Source organism: Aethalodelphis obliquidens, unplaced genomic scaffold (assembly GCF_003676395.1).
Source record: "Aethalodelphis obliquidens isolate GAN/ISIS:26980383/991018 unplaced genomic scaffold, ASM367639v1 scaffold10, whole genome shotgun sequence".
NCBI classification, from domain to species: Eukaryota; Metazoa; Chordata; class Mammalia; order Artiodactyla; family Delphinidae; genus Aethalodelphis; species Aethalodelphis obliquidens.
This window is the reverse complement of record NW_020837954.1, coordinates 28,927,234-28,943,366: the sequence shown is the minus strand read 5'-3', so window position 1 is coordinate 28,943,366 and position 16,133 is coordinate 28,927,234. Positions and strand designations below refer to the sequence as shown.

The 16,133-nt window shown below is 46.2% G+C and overlaps 1 protein-coding gene across 6 annotated transcripts in view; it reads right to left on the bottom strand.

Moving 5' to 3' along the window:
- The window catches only part of SAMD4A (sterile alpha motif domain containing 4A), a 240,408-nt gene that overhangs the window by 42,060 nt on the left and 182,215 nt on the right, over positions 1-16,133 (bottom strand). For 4 of the 6 annotated variants that reach the window (XM_027111287.1, XM_027111290.1, XM_027111288.1 and 1 more), the window contains exon 4: positions 10,695-10,958. The exons of the other annotated variants lie outside the window; for them this stretch is intronic. In XM_027111287.1, the coding sequence (XP_026967088.1) occupies positions 10,695-10,958 (264 nt within the window). The remainder of the gene's footprint in view (positions 1-10,694; positions 10,959-16,133) is intronic. 6 annotated transcript variants of the gene reach the window in all.

The window sequence follows — 16,133 nt, the reverse complement described above, 5'->3', positions numbered from 1 at the left end:
GGGGTGGCTAACTTGGGGTCTGTGGGCTTCAGAGCATACAGCAATTCTCTAAAATTTCATCCCAATTTGTGAATATATGGGTGCTTTTCTGGGCAGAGGGTCATCCACAGCTTCTATAAGATTCTCAAAGGGATTCATGGCCCCCAAAATGTCAGGGATTCACTGCTTTAGCCAGACGACTTCATTTTTGATTTCGAAAGAAATGACTTAGAACGTCAACTACATATGATGAGTCTTCATCCTCAAGATAATTTCTTTCTAGGTTTAGTGCAGATCCCCATATGCTGTTTCTGCCACTTCCACAGTGATAGGAAAAAATCCAGGCAGCAGCACTTTCCCCATGGGTGGAGCTGCTGTCATCCTTAGCCTGATGATTTTTCTTCTGACTTCCTATACCCCAGTGGGAATAAGGGCATCCTGCACTCTAAAACTACCACACAGAGTGCACATCTGAAATAATTCCTACATTTGGGATTCTAGATTTAGGAAAATTAAACAGTAACTGTATTGAAAATCCACAGGAGAATTATTACCTTGCTAAGTACAACCAAAACAAAGCACTTGCCCATGCTCTAAAGTCAGGGTTTTTGAGCTGATAGGATCTTTGAGAAGCCTCTAGAATCATCTTCCCCCACCCCAGCTCATTCTACAGATGGCAAAATTAAGTCATTAAATCTAGATCACAGGGCAAGTATGTGGTGAAATAGGGACTAGAGACAGGTTGCCAGATTCCCAGATTTTTCCTACATTGTATCAACTTTTTGTAGAATGAGGACCAAATAGCCCATCAGTGGGAAGGCTGAATAAACAGTGACTGTAAAGTCTTTGAAATGCTGAAGCACTGGATAAACGTTATTCATGCTTTCTATGAACTATTATCCATTACTAACCATGTTGATTGCAAGATACTATCTACCGCTAAGTGCTTTATTCTGAGGTGCTGACAGAATCCACAAACACTACAAAATAAGTAGGAAACTTCTCATTTCTTAATGTTTAGAGTAGCTAACTGGGATTGATTAAAGAGGCCTGGCCTACTCTGATATCAGGCCCTGCCACCTGGGTGAACCCAACCTAGTTTCAGGGAATGTGGGTATGGGATGATCACCTGAAACTCAAAGATATAGCAGGGGAGAGTGGGCCTGGTGAGGTTACTTCTTGATTTGCAGTAATGTGAAGACCGAAGAGGAGGAATTTCTGGAGAAACAGAATTGGATAGCCAATGGCATTTTAAGAACAGACTCAGTCATCTCAGGCGAGAAGTCACTTGACTCTGTGCTTGCAGGCCCTTCATTCTACTGCGACAAGTGGAGAGTCCTTCTGGGACCATTGTTAACCACAAGAGACAGGGCTTCCCCAGCCACATAGTACCAATCCTCACATCCTCCCCAACTCAAGTTGTGGTTGGATCAAGAGTTCAGGACATCTGCTTCCCTCTGGTGACATCCTGGAACTATTCGACCAGACTTGATTCTCCGTCATGCTTTTGTTGCTGTTAAAACAATGCTAATACTTCCACAGAGCGAGCAGCAAATAGATATATCTCTGGCTTTTAGGCCACTGACATGTTACTGCTTTGTCACCGGGTTTCACGTTTGTTGTTTACATCTTTGAAAGGCCCCAAGTAGCTGCTCAGAAAACTCAGTGATAGTGATTCAGAGAAGTCTGGGTAACCCAATGCCACGCTTGGGTACAGTCTGTCATAAAAGAATATGCAGCAACTTCATGGGCTAAATTTTCACTGGGTGCCCTACAGCTTGATCATGCAAAATCCACTGATGATAAAACAAATAGAATCCCAAGCTCCTAAATCATGATGCAAACTGGGTGTTTTATAAGCCAAGGTGACAATACGGTGTTTTAAGGGTCGGGGAGAGTGGGGTGCAAATCTTGGCTTGGCAAGTCTCAGTCCAATCAGTACTCATTCCTTTCTATAAAAGTATTTTGACAACTAGAATTTCCCTGGTTAGAGGGATGAAGAGCCTGCCTCACTCTTTAATCAAAATGTAGGTCACTGGGAGTCGTTTCCCCAGAAAAGGTTCCTACACAGCTTCAGAACATGATGAGTTAGGCCTTCCTGAAGAGTTATTTCTGGCTATGTTCTGGGGAAATGCAAGCTCTTCTTGGCCATATGTGCTTTGGGTAGGCAGGCTGAACCTGCTCCTAGAGGGTCAGTTCCTAGCTCAGTGCCATGTGCCATCTCCTCCTGCAACGTGAACTGATGAACAGAGAAGAGGAAATCCCAGTTCTTAAGAACGTAGTTTACTAACCTTTCAATCCCTGGTTGGCGATGAGGCACCTTCCTTTGCCAGGGATTAAAACAAAACTCCATTAAGAGGGAAACACACCAGAGAACTGAGTGCCTTGACCATTCCACTCCTCTGAAGCCAGGAACTCCAATGACTTGGAGGCTAGATTCTGTAAGATGTTCGCCAGGGACAAACTCTAACTGAAAGCTCAGTTCCTTTCCCATGGTCCAGATACTACATGGTTGGATGCAAAGCTGAGAACCAGCTAACATAACCTCAGGCCTATGGTTGGAAGACACAGACCAACAGGGGTGTTTCCTGGAGTGGCTGATACGTGATTGAAAGCATGCATGCCGCCTGGGCTCCTGCCTCTGGCTGGTACACAGCCATTTAACTTCATCTGGGCTGTTTCTGACGGATATGCCAATGGAGGTCTCAGACTAGAAAGTTATTCTCTTATGCAGAGTGAGAAAGATAAAGATGATTTTACTACATGCTGGGACTGACTTCCTTGCCAAGTGTGGGAATCCTGGTATTTGCTGACTCAACATTTGTTGAATGCCTATGATGGGGGCTAGGCATGTCCCTGCCATCAAGGAATTTTTAATACAAAAAAACAGGTAACTCACAAAAAAATGATAAAAGTTGCAGGACAAGTGCTAAGTCTACTCAAAGTTCTGCGGGGGGGCGGGGGGGATGGGCACAGAGCAATGGGCATTTGGGTCTGCCTTGGGGAGTGGGATAGTGTCACGGTAGCATTGGTCCGGGAGTCACTGGGCAGATCATAATGAGGAAGCCGTCTCAGGGAGCAGGAGCAGTGCATAAGCAAAGCAAAGATGCAAGAGAGCATTCCAGGCCAAGCAAAGCTTGGGTGAATTCTAGAGAAGAGCTTAGACATAAGACGGGACAAATAGGCAAGGGTCAGATGATTGGGATTTCTAACGCCGAACCAAGGAGAGTCAACCTTGGCTTGGGTGATGAGAAACTGTTGAAATCTGAGCAGTAGAGGCACAATCAGATGAGTATGTAAGAATGATGATGGCTGTCGATGTAAAGGCTGGTCTGGATGAAGCGGGAGTGGAGGCCAGGAGATGAATCCAAGCTCAGGAGGGCAGTGGCAGAGGAGAAGGAAAGTATGTAAATCCACAGCACTTGAAGATTAAGGAAGTACAGGGAATAAGGGAGAGAAAGGAGCCTAAAATGGTTCCTCTGAGTAGGTTTGGTAGGAAAGTACAGGGGAGCATCAGATTTGGGGTGAGAGGAGAGAGATGGTGAACTCCACTTTAGGTCAGCTGAGTGTCATCACCTTTGAGCCATCCAGGTGGAGAAGTCAACTGGTCAAGACCTCTGAAGAGGGGGCTGAGCTGGAGAAACACTTTCCTTGTCAGTAGCACATGGTAGTTGTTTTAGCCACGGAAGTGGGTGAGATTACTCGGGGAAGAGGGGAGAGCCAAGGTGGAGCCCTGGGAGCACCAGGCTTTTAGGGGAAGGTGAGGGAAGAGAAGCCCATGAAGGAAACTGACAAGGGCAAAGGGTAGGAAGTTTCTTGGGAGAAAGCAGCACCATCCCTGTGTGGACAGTGGGCTCCCATGCCACAGTGTCCATCCTTATGAAGCTCCTCTACATCTTGCTGTGGTCCACGGTGGTTTATCGTCTCATGGGCGTTTTTGATAATAGTGCTTCACCCATGTTTTATACGCTGGTATGTCCACCTGTTGGTCTTTACCAGTGGGTCAAATTTCCAATTACGCTTTCTATTCACCTTTTAGAGTTCGGATAAATCAGCCCCCGAGAGGCTTTGGGGTGCATATTACAGCTCATACAGAAGCTGGGCTCCAGTTAGAACTTGGGCTGCTTTGCTCAAATGCTTGCTGCTGGAACGGCTGCAGATATCATTCAGGTCAACAGGCCATGCAGCACCTGCCCCCCAAACAAGGAGGCCCCACACGAGAGAAAGATGGAACCAATACTGCAGAAGAGCTCAATATGGGGAACGATGTAACGGGTAGGGAGTAAGGCATCCCTGGAAGACAGAACCACGAACAGCCGCCTTTTCCACAAGAGGCTTCACTGTGGTGGTCCTGGTACCTGCAAATGGAAGAGCAACTCCCATTCGCCACAGAGAGCCAGGCTAATCTCAAACAACTCCCTCTCTCTCTCCAAGACACGACTGCATCCTTGGTCTTGGAGGGAGAAGAGCCAACGTAGGAGCAAGAAGGGACTAACTCTTCAGGGTTGAAGCAAAGAAGGAAAACATGTCTTTTGAAAATGAAGAAGTCTAGCAGCACCATTAAGATAACTGAAGCCTATTTTTGGCCAGAGCGGAATGAACAGCCCCATTCTGTACCAGCCTCTGAGCAAAAGAAAGAAGGTGCCTTGGTCTCGGGTCCCTGTGGGGCTGGAGCAGGCTCCGCCATCCTGGGATGTGTCCATGGTGGCCTCCGGCTTCCACGCTTGTGGGGAGCATGTGTGGGTCTTGGAAGGCACAGAGATGGTCGAGTTTGGGTAAAATACCCTCTGTGAAGTGTTTGATACAAACAGAAGGACTAAATTTCTCCCAGTTTCCATAGGCTCTGACACCCGTAAGTGCTGTTCTACTCTTAGCCTGCTTTGTGTCAACAGCAGCTGGGCTCCACATTGACAGCTGTCCTTAAAGCACTTTAGCTGAAGACACACACTTTGTAAGAAATAGCAGCTGTAAGTCTCACGACCTTTAGAATTTGGGGGAATCCTGGGGATTGACTTTTCAAAGATATCAGGGCCTCTCAGCCTATCTGAAAAGAGGGAGCACAAGTCTGAGCCCATTAGGACCTATCCACACAGGTTGTATGTTGGCATTTGGGAATAAAGAAAGTGAAGTAAGTTTACTAAATCCTGGCCTTTAAGTTAGATGAATTCGAGACAGCATCTAGAAAGTCAGCATTCAGAAAATAGGAACTTGTTCCCATGACAGCCATGCTGAAAAGTGTCCCAGCCACACAAGGGGCTGTGTCACTCCCTTTCCATCATTCACACCCTTACGACCCTCAGAAATGCTGTATTCACAACCTTTCTTACAAAGGTTTCTGATGGGTTCCATTGTCTTACAAAAATAACACTTCTCAATATTTTTTTTCCCTCATCTCATTCTAAGACAAGCAGAAGTTCAAAGGTCTACAACTCAAAAGCCCAAACCAGCTATTTCAGAATAGGCAATATATTTCCTTTGCTATGGAGGAAAAAAGTTTACGTAAGTTTCATCTAAGAAAGATTCTTTAGAAAAGAAAACCTGAGCCTATTTTCATGGTTCCCTCCGCTCTCAATCGCTATGTTTCTATCAAGGTTACTGGACCCAAAGGTTTCTCTTTTACCTTTATCATGTCTATATGCAAGCAACGTAAGTTTAAATTACCCCTATATTTTTATACTAACATAGTTCCATACCTCATAAGTATACTATCCAATGTTAATTCATAATGGTGAGGTGGAAGCTCATCTCAAGAGAAACAGACCCCACGCCCCATCTCTACCCCTCTCACACCGACAACTGCAATGAGAAAATCACGGAGCTTCTCAGTCTTAGGAGACTAAATCTATGGGCCTTACTAGCCAGAAGTCTAGTGAACTCCCCACATGAACTTCACCACAGGGAGGCAGAATGCTAGGGAGGCTGAGCCAGGGGAGAGCATGGTGCACTGTGGGCCTGGCTGACGCGCCTCCACTGGAATTTTCTACAGGTGCCCGCACTCAGCCTGCCGCATGCTGTCCTCCCAGTCTGTTTCTTTTCCGATTTACTCTTTGCTGTCGATGACATCATGGGCTACCCAGATGTCCCAGGCAAAAAGCTGGGCATCGTCCTAAATTCCTCATGCTCCATCCCTGTCTACATTCAATCAGTGCAATTCAATTCAGAGCTCTCTCAGGTCTATCTTACGAAGACCCCACGAACACACTACCTTGTCTCCTTTGTCCGTCTTGGTCCAAATTCATTTTCCTCCTCAGGTACTGAAACATCCCCCACCGCCCAGCTGGCCTCCAAATCCAGAATCCCCTGCCCCGCCCCTACTTTGGTATGTCTCCCACTCTTCCGTTCAGGTCCTATTTCTGATATGTAAATCTAAGCAGGTCATTCTGCTGCTAAATTCCTTCCATGTCAGGATAAAAGCTCCAATCTTTTGCAATGCCTAGCATCCGGCTCGTCCCTCTCCAGACACTGTTCCCACGTGCCCCTAACACACAAGCCATCGGATGATGCACTTGGTCAAGCTGTCTCATAACCACGCTTTCACGAGTAACATTCCCTCTGCATAGAATGCCCTTCCCTCACCTTATATATTTGGCTAATCTGTAATCCTGCTCTGAGCTGAAGCTCCAGGCCTCTCCCCCTCCAGGAACTTTCCTTGACTTCCCTCCACTTTGAATTAGGGCCCTCCTTGCTGCCTGCCTCGACCCAGGGCAAGTCTCTGAGACAAGGTATTTTCACAGATGTGCACATGCATCAGCTCTCTGTTTGTGGCTCGCATGATAGCGAGTCCCTTGAGGCAGGGACCATCTCCTTCACCTCTGACTCCCCAATAACCAGTCCAAAGCCTCTCTCAGCAAGTGCTCAAGAAAGGCAGCTGACTTGCTGAGGACAAAAATGAAACCTGTTAATCAGTCTTTCTTCCCTTGTCTCTGTTCCCATAGAACAGCCATATCACTCATGAACAGCTCTTGCCTTCGGATAAGTCTTTAGGTGTTGGGTTTATACAAAATTTCTGAAGACGTGATGCTAATAGGAGGGGCAAATGTACTTCTCCCACCAATGAAATTCTGTTCTCTATTTTCTTTTCCTTTCAGCAATTTATGGGAATGTCATTTTTTCCCCTCTTGGCCACCTGGAGGCTTTGTATGAGCGAAGGGGTAAGAGAGCACATTCTACTCACGTGATATGGAGGGGAGAAGAATAGGACTGAGTGTCAACTTAGAATCGAGAATCTTTCCCCTGGGATAAGGCACAGTGAAGCTTTTGCAAGGAAGAAGGACCACTGAATTTAGAAACCGCAATCAGTCTATTCAGTCCAAACGTGTGTAACCGGTAGCCTCCACAGGGCATGTTGAAGGGGAAACTTCCATATCACCATTCAGTGTCCCACTTCTGTTCATTAATTTCTAGTTGAGTAGCTGATCCCACGCTTCCCTGAGCCTGAGATATTAGTTTGAGATCCCTACTGCCAGGGACATCCACTCAGTGCTTCAGAGCTGACTTAAACCTTCAGGATGTGTGTTTACTATAAAAGGAAAAACACAGCAAAGCAGGCAGATGATGTTAATCCTCTGAGAGCAGGAGCTGGTCTACTTGGGAGGGAACTTAGTGACAATCCCTGGCAGGGAACGCTGACACCAAGACGAAAAGAGGGAGAGATGGATGTTTGTGAAAAAAAAAAAAAAAGGGCAAGAATGCTGGGCTGTGAGCTTTATTTCCCACTCTGGACCCAAGAGGCACATTCCTAAGGGACGATGTGTAGCCAAACCTGGCTCATCTGTCTGGATGAAAAGGAAGCCTCGGATGAACACAGCGTTTCGGCAAAGTACGCACAGCTGCTGTCAAGAAAGATGAATTCACACTAAATTAAGCTCAATTACGGGAATTTTTATTCTTTTCCCAAGGTGTGGGGTGAGGGCTGACATGCGTCCCCTGGAGATTTGGAACTCCTCCAAATTCTACTACAGATTCCTTGTTGTTCTCGTAAACTGGGTGTCTAAAAAGTAGGAAAATAGCAATTAGATGATGGCATCCTGAAGTGGACCAGAAAGTAGCTTTAAAAGGCTGACACTCCTGCCAAAGGGCCAGGTCACTGAAAGGAAGAGACATGGATCCAAGAGGAAGAGCTAGCGCTCTTTAAAAGCACTTCATTTGATTTCAGATTTCATTTCTCAGAAAAATACAAATTAATTTGGAAATTTAAACCGGTGCCTGCTCTTGGACAGGGGAATCGTATGACACACTCTTAGGACAGGCTTGTTAAGGGCTGCTTCTGTGCTCTCCTGGGAGGCCATCCTGAGCAGCGCTTGATGGTGGGAGTCCTCAGGGGTGGCCTTCGAGGGAAGCTGTTGCCAGGTGCAGCGGGGGAGGGGCATTCGTGTGGCATAAACACTGGCCCCGACACTCTGGAATGATGCTGTTTTCAGGTGTGGATGTTCCTACGGCTTGACCTACCAGCTGAACTGCAAATATACTTTTCCCACACATAGAACCCTCATCGTCTATCATGTTCCTTCCTTCAAATAGGTTTTGCCATTTCATTCACTAAGGACTGTATACGTTGGGAGAAGGACCATTCAATAGGTCAGCAGAAGCTGGATATACACAGAAGAGGGTCCTCTGTTTAGTCCTGTCACCAAAGAGCCTGTTTTCTGATCACATGCCTTGGGCCTATACAGAAAATCTTGGCTATCAGATCTTATCTGCATCATTTTCCGATCGAAGAAGCTCTGAGGGGACAATTCTCACCAATTCTAAAAGAAGGAATCAAAGAAGCGGATAGATGGGATGTTCCTTGAACTTTGGAACATTTCGGCTTTGATTCTAAAACAGAGATAGGACATTTATTCCATTTTTCTCTCATTCATTTCTCTTTAAAAGCCTGCTCTCGTTACTCATTTCTCACCTCAAAAGGCCAGCATGCAATGAACAAACATTTACCTGCTTTGGGAGAATGTCTAAGGTATACAGAGGGCTTCACAACCAAAAACAAAGAAAGAAAACCAAGAAAAGAAAGCAAAAGGACAAAAGAAAGAGAAGATAACGAAGCTCCTATAAGCAGACAGCAGACCCAGCATGCCTCTGGGCGAGGCCTGTGTCCTGGAGAACAACAGGCTTCCTGCAAGACCCTCCAAGCCCTTCAACGTAAAGGCCAGGCCTCCTTCCCACAGTTACCAATTAGAACCACACGTAGCTTTCTTGGAAACCATCTGTCCAGACACTCCACTTGTCCAGATGCTCCACTTCGCCCGGCAAGAAGCTAGTCCTGAGTAACCATGGCTTCTGCCCGTCTTGGGCCAAGCATGGCTGAGCCTCCCCTGCTACTCATCCCCCGGGGCTCAGCTGCTTGAACACAGAACCATGTAGCATAAACTCCAAAATGGGTTTTGGTAGGTCTCCAAAATTATGACACATTTCCCCGAGAACTGTGAAAGAGAAAGAAGAGAGGACACACATCCCCACCGTGCCAAAAGGAGCCACTGCTTTTGCTGCCTGTTAAACACCTTTAATGACCCATTTGTTATCACCAGAGAGAGGAGAACATCAAGATGTGTCCCACCCGCTCTGGGCACTCAGCACAGTATCCACCACAGATGGTGGTGGGATGGGAGGATGCTGGCCTGAGCAGCTGGGAGGGAGGAATGCTCCAGGGAAGTGTCTTTGTGTCCGATTCATGTCCCCTGGTGGGCAAGCTCCAGTTTTCAGCCTGGCGCTCACTTACAACCAGCACCTGGGCAATGGCGGGCATCTCTCTGTGCCACGCTTCTGTGGTGGGGAGGAAACTCAGTACACAGCCTCTTATGTCAACACTAGCTCTTCTCAAGGGTACGATCAGAAACAGCACAACCTCAGGACTATGCATGCCAGCAACGAGGGCACCCTCAGAGCCTCCCCTCAGCATCGTAGTCCCAGGAGCACGACTAGCTCTTGTTTCTCCATCTAAAATTGTTATTAATGTGTCTCTGATGAGCATCTTTCCCTAAGGGCTTCCCAGCCCTTGAACAACTTGCATCTAAACATACAGAATGTGCGTATCCTCTCTGAACCTACCATGGGTAATTTGGAAATCTCTATCTCCCGATGAGTACCTTTAGAAGAGGAGAGGTTTACAGGGCAGTGTAGGAACATTTATTTATGCTGCACAAAAGGCCTTTATCACCTGTATGCAAATCTGCTATCAGGCTTAAAACACTGTCAGAGAGTCTCAGTGGTATTTTTTTCATGTCCCTTAAACAGATGCAGAGAAAAAGGGTTTGCAAGCTTCTTTGGATATCAAAGGAAAAGGGAGAGAGGAAAGAAAGCAACACTACAATTGTACACTGAGAGAGATTTGAAAAAAGATCCTGCGGTTTGTTTTGCTAAATTATTGACGGTTCCCTGGCCAAAGCAGTGAGGTAGAAGGCTGGAGCAGCTCAGCGTCTTTACAAACAGGGCAGACCAGGAACGTACGTGCAAACAGTAGATGCTATCACCGCCAGCTGTGACACATTTAATTGTCTGCAAGTCACTGCATTCAAAAAAAAAAAGAGGGTGTTGACCTCTCTTGCTCTTCCCAGGTTTTGGTAAGAAGCCCTGGAAGGGGAATCCGAGCCCTTTCCTCCACGGTCAACTCCATCAGCCTGGGGAGGGGCGGGCTCCTTCCTCCTCACTGCCTACCTCTCTTCTCACCCTCCTGATTCCAAATAAAGGGATGGACTCTGTTGCCAGTGGTCGTCACTCACCTTTCATACCACTACCTTCTTCTTGGAATGTGTTACGAGCAGTGGTCTGATCTTCTAAGTGTTCACTCCCACCACTTCCTGAAGAGGCTACACTGCTTTGTGGTGACAGGGGGGCATGATCGGATGGGAGGCACTGGGGTCCTCTAGCTCGTAAGTCCTCATGAGACATCCATCCATGTCCTAGAGGCTGGTTTGGCACATTCATGGGTGGGGTAAGGGACACAGATCGTTTCAAAGGGCTGTGGTGTGCCTGGCCTGAGAGAACTGGAAAAAAAAAATAAAATGAAATAGGTTATTCCCCCCCCTTTAGCCTGGGCCGCAGAAGAACCCACAGTACCTCTTCACCCTGAGAGATGGCGCTGTCTTATTACTGCATCAGTGGGCATGGGGTGGCCCTTCCCTTCGGGGTGATTAAAAAGGATGCTGTCTGTGCCTCTGGGTGGGTTGGGCTTCTCCAGGGAGGCTACATCTATAGTGCCCAGACCTGTGCTTTTGCGGGTTGGGATCTGGGTTTAGTTACGACTCTAGAAATCAGGATTTGGAGTAGTGGGCTACTGCTACATAAATCAGGTGAGGCTTGACAGCCTGGCTAAGTGGCCATCTGCCAAGACTGAAAAGAACATGTCCTGGATAATTTGTTTGCAGGGGAGGAAACACACAAAACCCGACATTACCCATGTCGTTAAGGGTGGACTTCTGGAAGGGCAGGCAGGCCGGTCATCATCGTTGGGGATCTTTGCTGGGCTGAGCTAGACGAAGTGGACTAGTCCTTCCAACCAGGAATCGGGGGAACCATCACCTCTGAAGGGGGTGCAGGCTCAGCGAGGGGCCCAATGCTACCAGGGGTACGGGACACAGCAGCTGTGCGTGAAAGGGCCGATTCTTTCTCTTGGCTTCGCAGGTTAATTGCCAAACTTTATATTGAAAACACTTCCAGGTAACAAGGCGTTCATTCAGAAGCCAGGGGGGTGCTCTCAGTAATCCGGGAATGGTTTCTACCAGCGTGCTCAGCCCTTCCGTGCAGTGGGCAACATCTGTGTAGCCCCCATTTTTAATTTCTTTTCCAGAAAACCAGGAAAAAGCAACAACTCACATATACCTAGCCAAATTAAATTGAGGTCATTCAAGGGAGGGATTTAACCAAAATCAACGCCGAGGGAGCCGACGTTACCCTTGGTTGGTTTTTCTGGGCGTGTAAAGTGACAACCTTACAAAATAAGTCTATTCATAACTTTCTCTCTGCGCTGGCTACTGACAGGTCCAGTTTATTTTGACTGCTGCAGTGTTAACATGGAACTGAGCCACATGCATTTTTAAACATTTTTCAGGGAAGCCATTAAGTTCCATTTCAGGCTCTATCCCCTCCGATGAGGTATTTACTCTCCCAAGTACGGACTAGCAATGCTTTGCTGGCGTTCATCTTTGTGCGTTTTTCAGTCAGCAGACCTGACATCCCAATGTAAGAAGTTCTGCTTTCTGTTAAACCGCATTCTGGTGCGGCAGCACCCACACAGAGACCTGAACAGCAGGCTCCCTTGCCGCCCACTTAAAAAGATAAAGACCAGGGCCAAAAGTCTGAGTGTTTGCAAAAAGTGTGTTTGGGGCAGTAGAGGTGAGGGCAGGCTGCTCCTGGTCAGCTGGCATTAACCAGGCCCTGAGAGCCATGGGGCTCACACCTCTGCTGTCAGTGTTTCCGTTTGGCTTCATGTGGCCAGAAGGGCAGTCTTGTGTGTGCAAGAGGGACAATCAGAAGGGCTAGAAACTTCCTTATTAACAAAAAAGGGAGGGGAAAAGGGAGCTGCCGAGTGTAGTATCTGTAACCTGAGAAATATTTCTAATTTGGGTCGATTCTATCAAAGGCAAGGAATTATCATCTAACTTCAAAATATGCAAAGGGAACACTGTTAAAAATTTTTTTGGATCCTAACAGGCTGAAACAGCTTGCATTTCCACTAAATAGACTATGGAAGAAACTATTTAAAAAGGCTCCCTGGAAAATGCATTGCTACCTGGTTGGATCCGAATTAGCAAGAGAAAAAGAAAAAAGAAAAAGCAGAAAAAGAAAAAGGAAGCAGCAGCAAAAATGAAGAGAGAAGCCAATAGGAAGAAAAGCCAGACATCCAGAAAATTCATTTCATGCCTGTCTAAGTATTTATACAAAATTGGGCAGACTTGTTCAGGGCTGCCCCAAGTGCTGGGACTTTCCAGCTTAGATGTCTTTGCTTCCTGGTACCTCTGCAACCATTTCAGAATATCTGGTAGATGCTCTGAACGGTGCCAGCCAGGTGTGCCCAGAGTGGAAACGGGGGCTCCTCTTCACAGCCAGGATTAGAGTGAGCCCGAAACCATAAAAACAGGCCTTGCCAAAGAGAGACACACAGCTCAGAGCTGCTGGAACCCTTAGCATTCCACCTGGTTAGAGGCTATAACTGAATCCATAACCATGAGTGGTAACACTGCTAAGAGAGTCCCCGTTTTTGGATGTGGAGAACAATACCACACACAGGTAGCAGCTGAATTCTGTTATTAGATGAAGCCAATTTGCTTCTTTCCACCGAAAGTTTTCTTAAAATCCATGCTACCTCCCCACCGATGGGTGTCCTTGGGGAGGCTGTCAGTGTCCAAGGAATCTACTAAATGTTTACCTAACTTCCCAGGACTTATAGGGATTTGTTCGTAGAAACCTACATCCATTTCTTCATATATCCCTGAGCTTGGCCGAAGCTACAGGGATTACGGCACAAACTTGGTTGGTCTCTGTCTCCAATAAAAGTCAATTATACCTGAGGTACCAGGACCTTTTCCCAGGGACTTTCTACCTAAGGCCCCACCCTGTCTGTATCATAGAGATTCCCACAGCTGGCACCAAACTCAGAAACGTCCCCTTAGGAGCGAACCTGACATAGCAACCAAGCACAATGCCTCTCGTTAAGCTTCTGGTTTGGTTTGCAGAGAGGGCCGTGGATTGAGAGCCAGCGGGGGCCCACACCTACATGAAAGCCAAGTTGTGCGGGGCAAACACCTCATTTCTCCAAAGGGAACTGAGGCCTGGAGGCAATACAGGCTCACCTTCCTGTGGGAAGGAGACCGGAGCAGGTGACAGGTCACCTGCCAACAAGGCCACTTTGGCATGAAGACAAATCTTCAGGTAGAGGTAATGGTGACCGCGGAGCCGAATTTGGTATTACGTCAGGTGCTGGAGTACTTTATTTGGCATAAAATAGCAGAGGAAAGAATAAACGCCATGGACAGAAAGGGTGTGAGAAAACAGGCCACACAGCGGTGGAATGAATGAGGTGGCCCGGGGCAAAGGGTGGATGGCTGTCCCGTGGCTCCTTTTTCTTTTCAACCAAAAGAACTCATCTGAAGTGGTGGTAAATAGAGGAAGAATGGATATTCAGGCAAAAATAAATAAATAAAATTCCTTTCCCTATGAGTAGGGAGGGGAGAGCAGTGAAGTGAGGCTTCTGAGAAGCTCTTCACACTGTGTTCGCTGCCCCAGAATAACTCTAGCTAGAGGCAGACCTTCTGAATGTTCTCGCTTGCTGACTGCTGCAGGCCAGACAACAGCAGCGCTCCATTCAGACTTAAGCCGCCCCAGAGTAATATTCAAATGATGCAGAATTAAGCACACCTTGCAAAAAAAAATCTCACTATTGATGAGAAGTTGGCAAGTTCCAGCTGAACCGAGGTCCTGAATTTTGTGACTTTATAATAATGAGCGTTGGAGGGACGGCATATTTCAGGGGGGGATTCATTCTAACGATTGCCCAGGGGGGCAAAATTGTGACTCTTGCTCTTGAAAAAACTGAAGCTAGAACTTAATACTGTGTAGAGTATAGAGCCCGTATCGCTTATATTTTTAGGAATAGGAAATCTCAGGTATGTACACATATATATGTATGTATGTGTACATATGACAGTAGAGTACTATAATAGTTGGAACATTTATAACTTCAAGTGAACTAAAAATAAATAATAAATATTGAGCAAGTCTAGTTGAAATATGGGAAAAGCAGCTAAAAATAATCTTGCTTCAGCAGTGGAGCAGTATGATGTGAGGACAGAGGGTCTTATAATCCGGCAATAAACTCTGTCATACCATTCGGGGCCAGCCGCCGTCTCTGACCTCCTTTAACCTTATGATTTCTTTTTCATCTCCAAGCATCTTTCATGAGACTACTTTCAACACATTTTTAGGGGAAAATACAATACCTGGCGCTGGGTTCTGTTCTTTTAAGTCTTTTCTTGAAAGCCTGGAAATCAGATTTCTTTCCCCTTTCCTTTGACCAAACTTAACTTTGCCTTGATTTTTAGCTACTGAAATAAGGTTCAGGAAAAGACTTTTCAAGATAGACTCTTTTAAGAAAATTAGGTATAACTACTTCTCCTGCCTTCTAATATGACAAATAATGGGGTTTGTGGAAAGAGGAAGGTTTGGGATACGGGCCCAGCTTTTCCTTGGTCCACTGTTAGGTTAAGAATTGTACCCCACTGTCAAGGAGTGAAGTGATCCTCATACACAAACAGTTCGGACGACTGAAGCTCAACTCTTACACTGAAACTTTATCCTAACAAACGGTAATAGAGATCTTTCGAAGATACATTGCATACTTCTCTGTTCTCCTTAACTTTATACAGTGAATGCAAGTAATGCTTTAAAATTAGTATTATGAGCATAGACTAATAACATTTCAGAGGTGCGAGGCCCTGAAAGGCAATGTAATCCAATAATCCCTATGTTGTGGGCTGGGGGCCCCTGGGTAGTGGAAGGACCTGGGAATCCCTACGTGTACCGGTTAGTAGATGAGACGCTGTGCTCTACGTGGTTTTTATACGTATGTAGAGAGTATTAAAATTAATAAAATATAAATTCATTTATATTTGCTGAGTTCATAGCTCTTTTTGTCATTTTTTTCATCATCAGATTTGAAGTACAATTATTGTTTTACGGGGATCCCAGTTTTTTGTTAAAAACTGAGGCCCAAACTCAATAAATGACAGAGATGACTGCTATTCTCTGCTGTGTTTGCTGAGTTCCACGGGCACCTAGTGGCCTCGGGAACTCGTATGCTTAAAGTCCTCTGGTGCCTTTCACAGTTATACTACCTCCTCAAGTTCACTCCACCACCAGGTCTCATTGCTACCACTGTGAGTTTCCACCTATCTCCAGGCTCAGCATTTTGCCCTGGAGTCTAAAATCTAGGCTGCTGAAGCTGATTTCCTTTTGAATAAGGGCATTAAGTACACCCATACTCCTAATGTCATTCTCTTTCATCAAACCCAATAACCTGTCTTCTCAACCCAAGGTTGGGCTCTGCAACCTCATCAGGCCCTCATGAGTTCAGCCACATAGACATGATTTGCAATTTCACTCTTCTTTCTTCTTAAGCCAGTCTCTCCATTTCTAATTCAAGAAGTTGGCCTTCACAGAAAAAC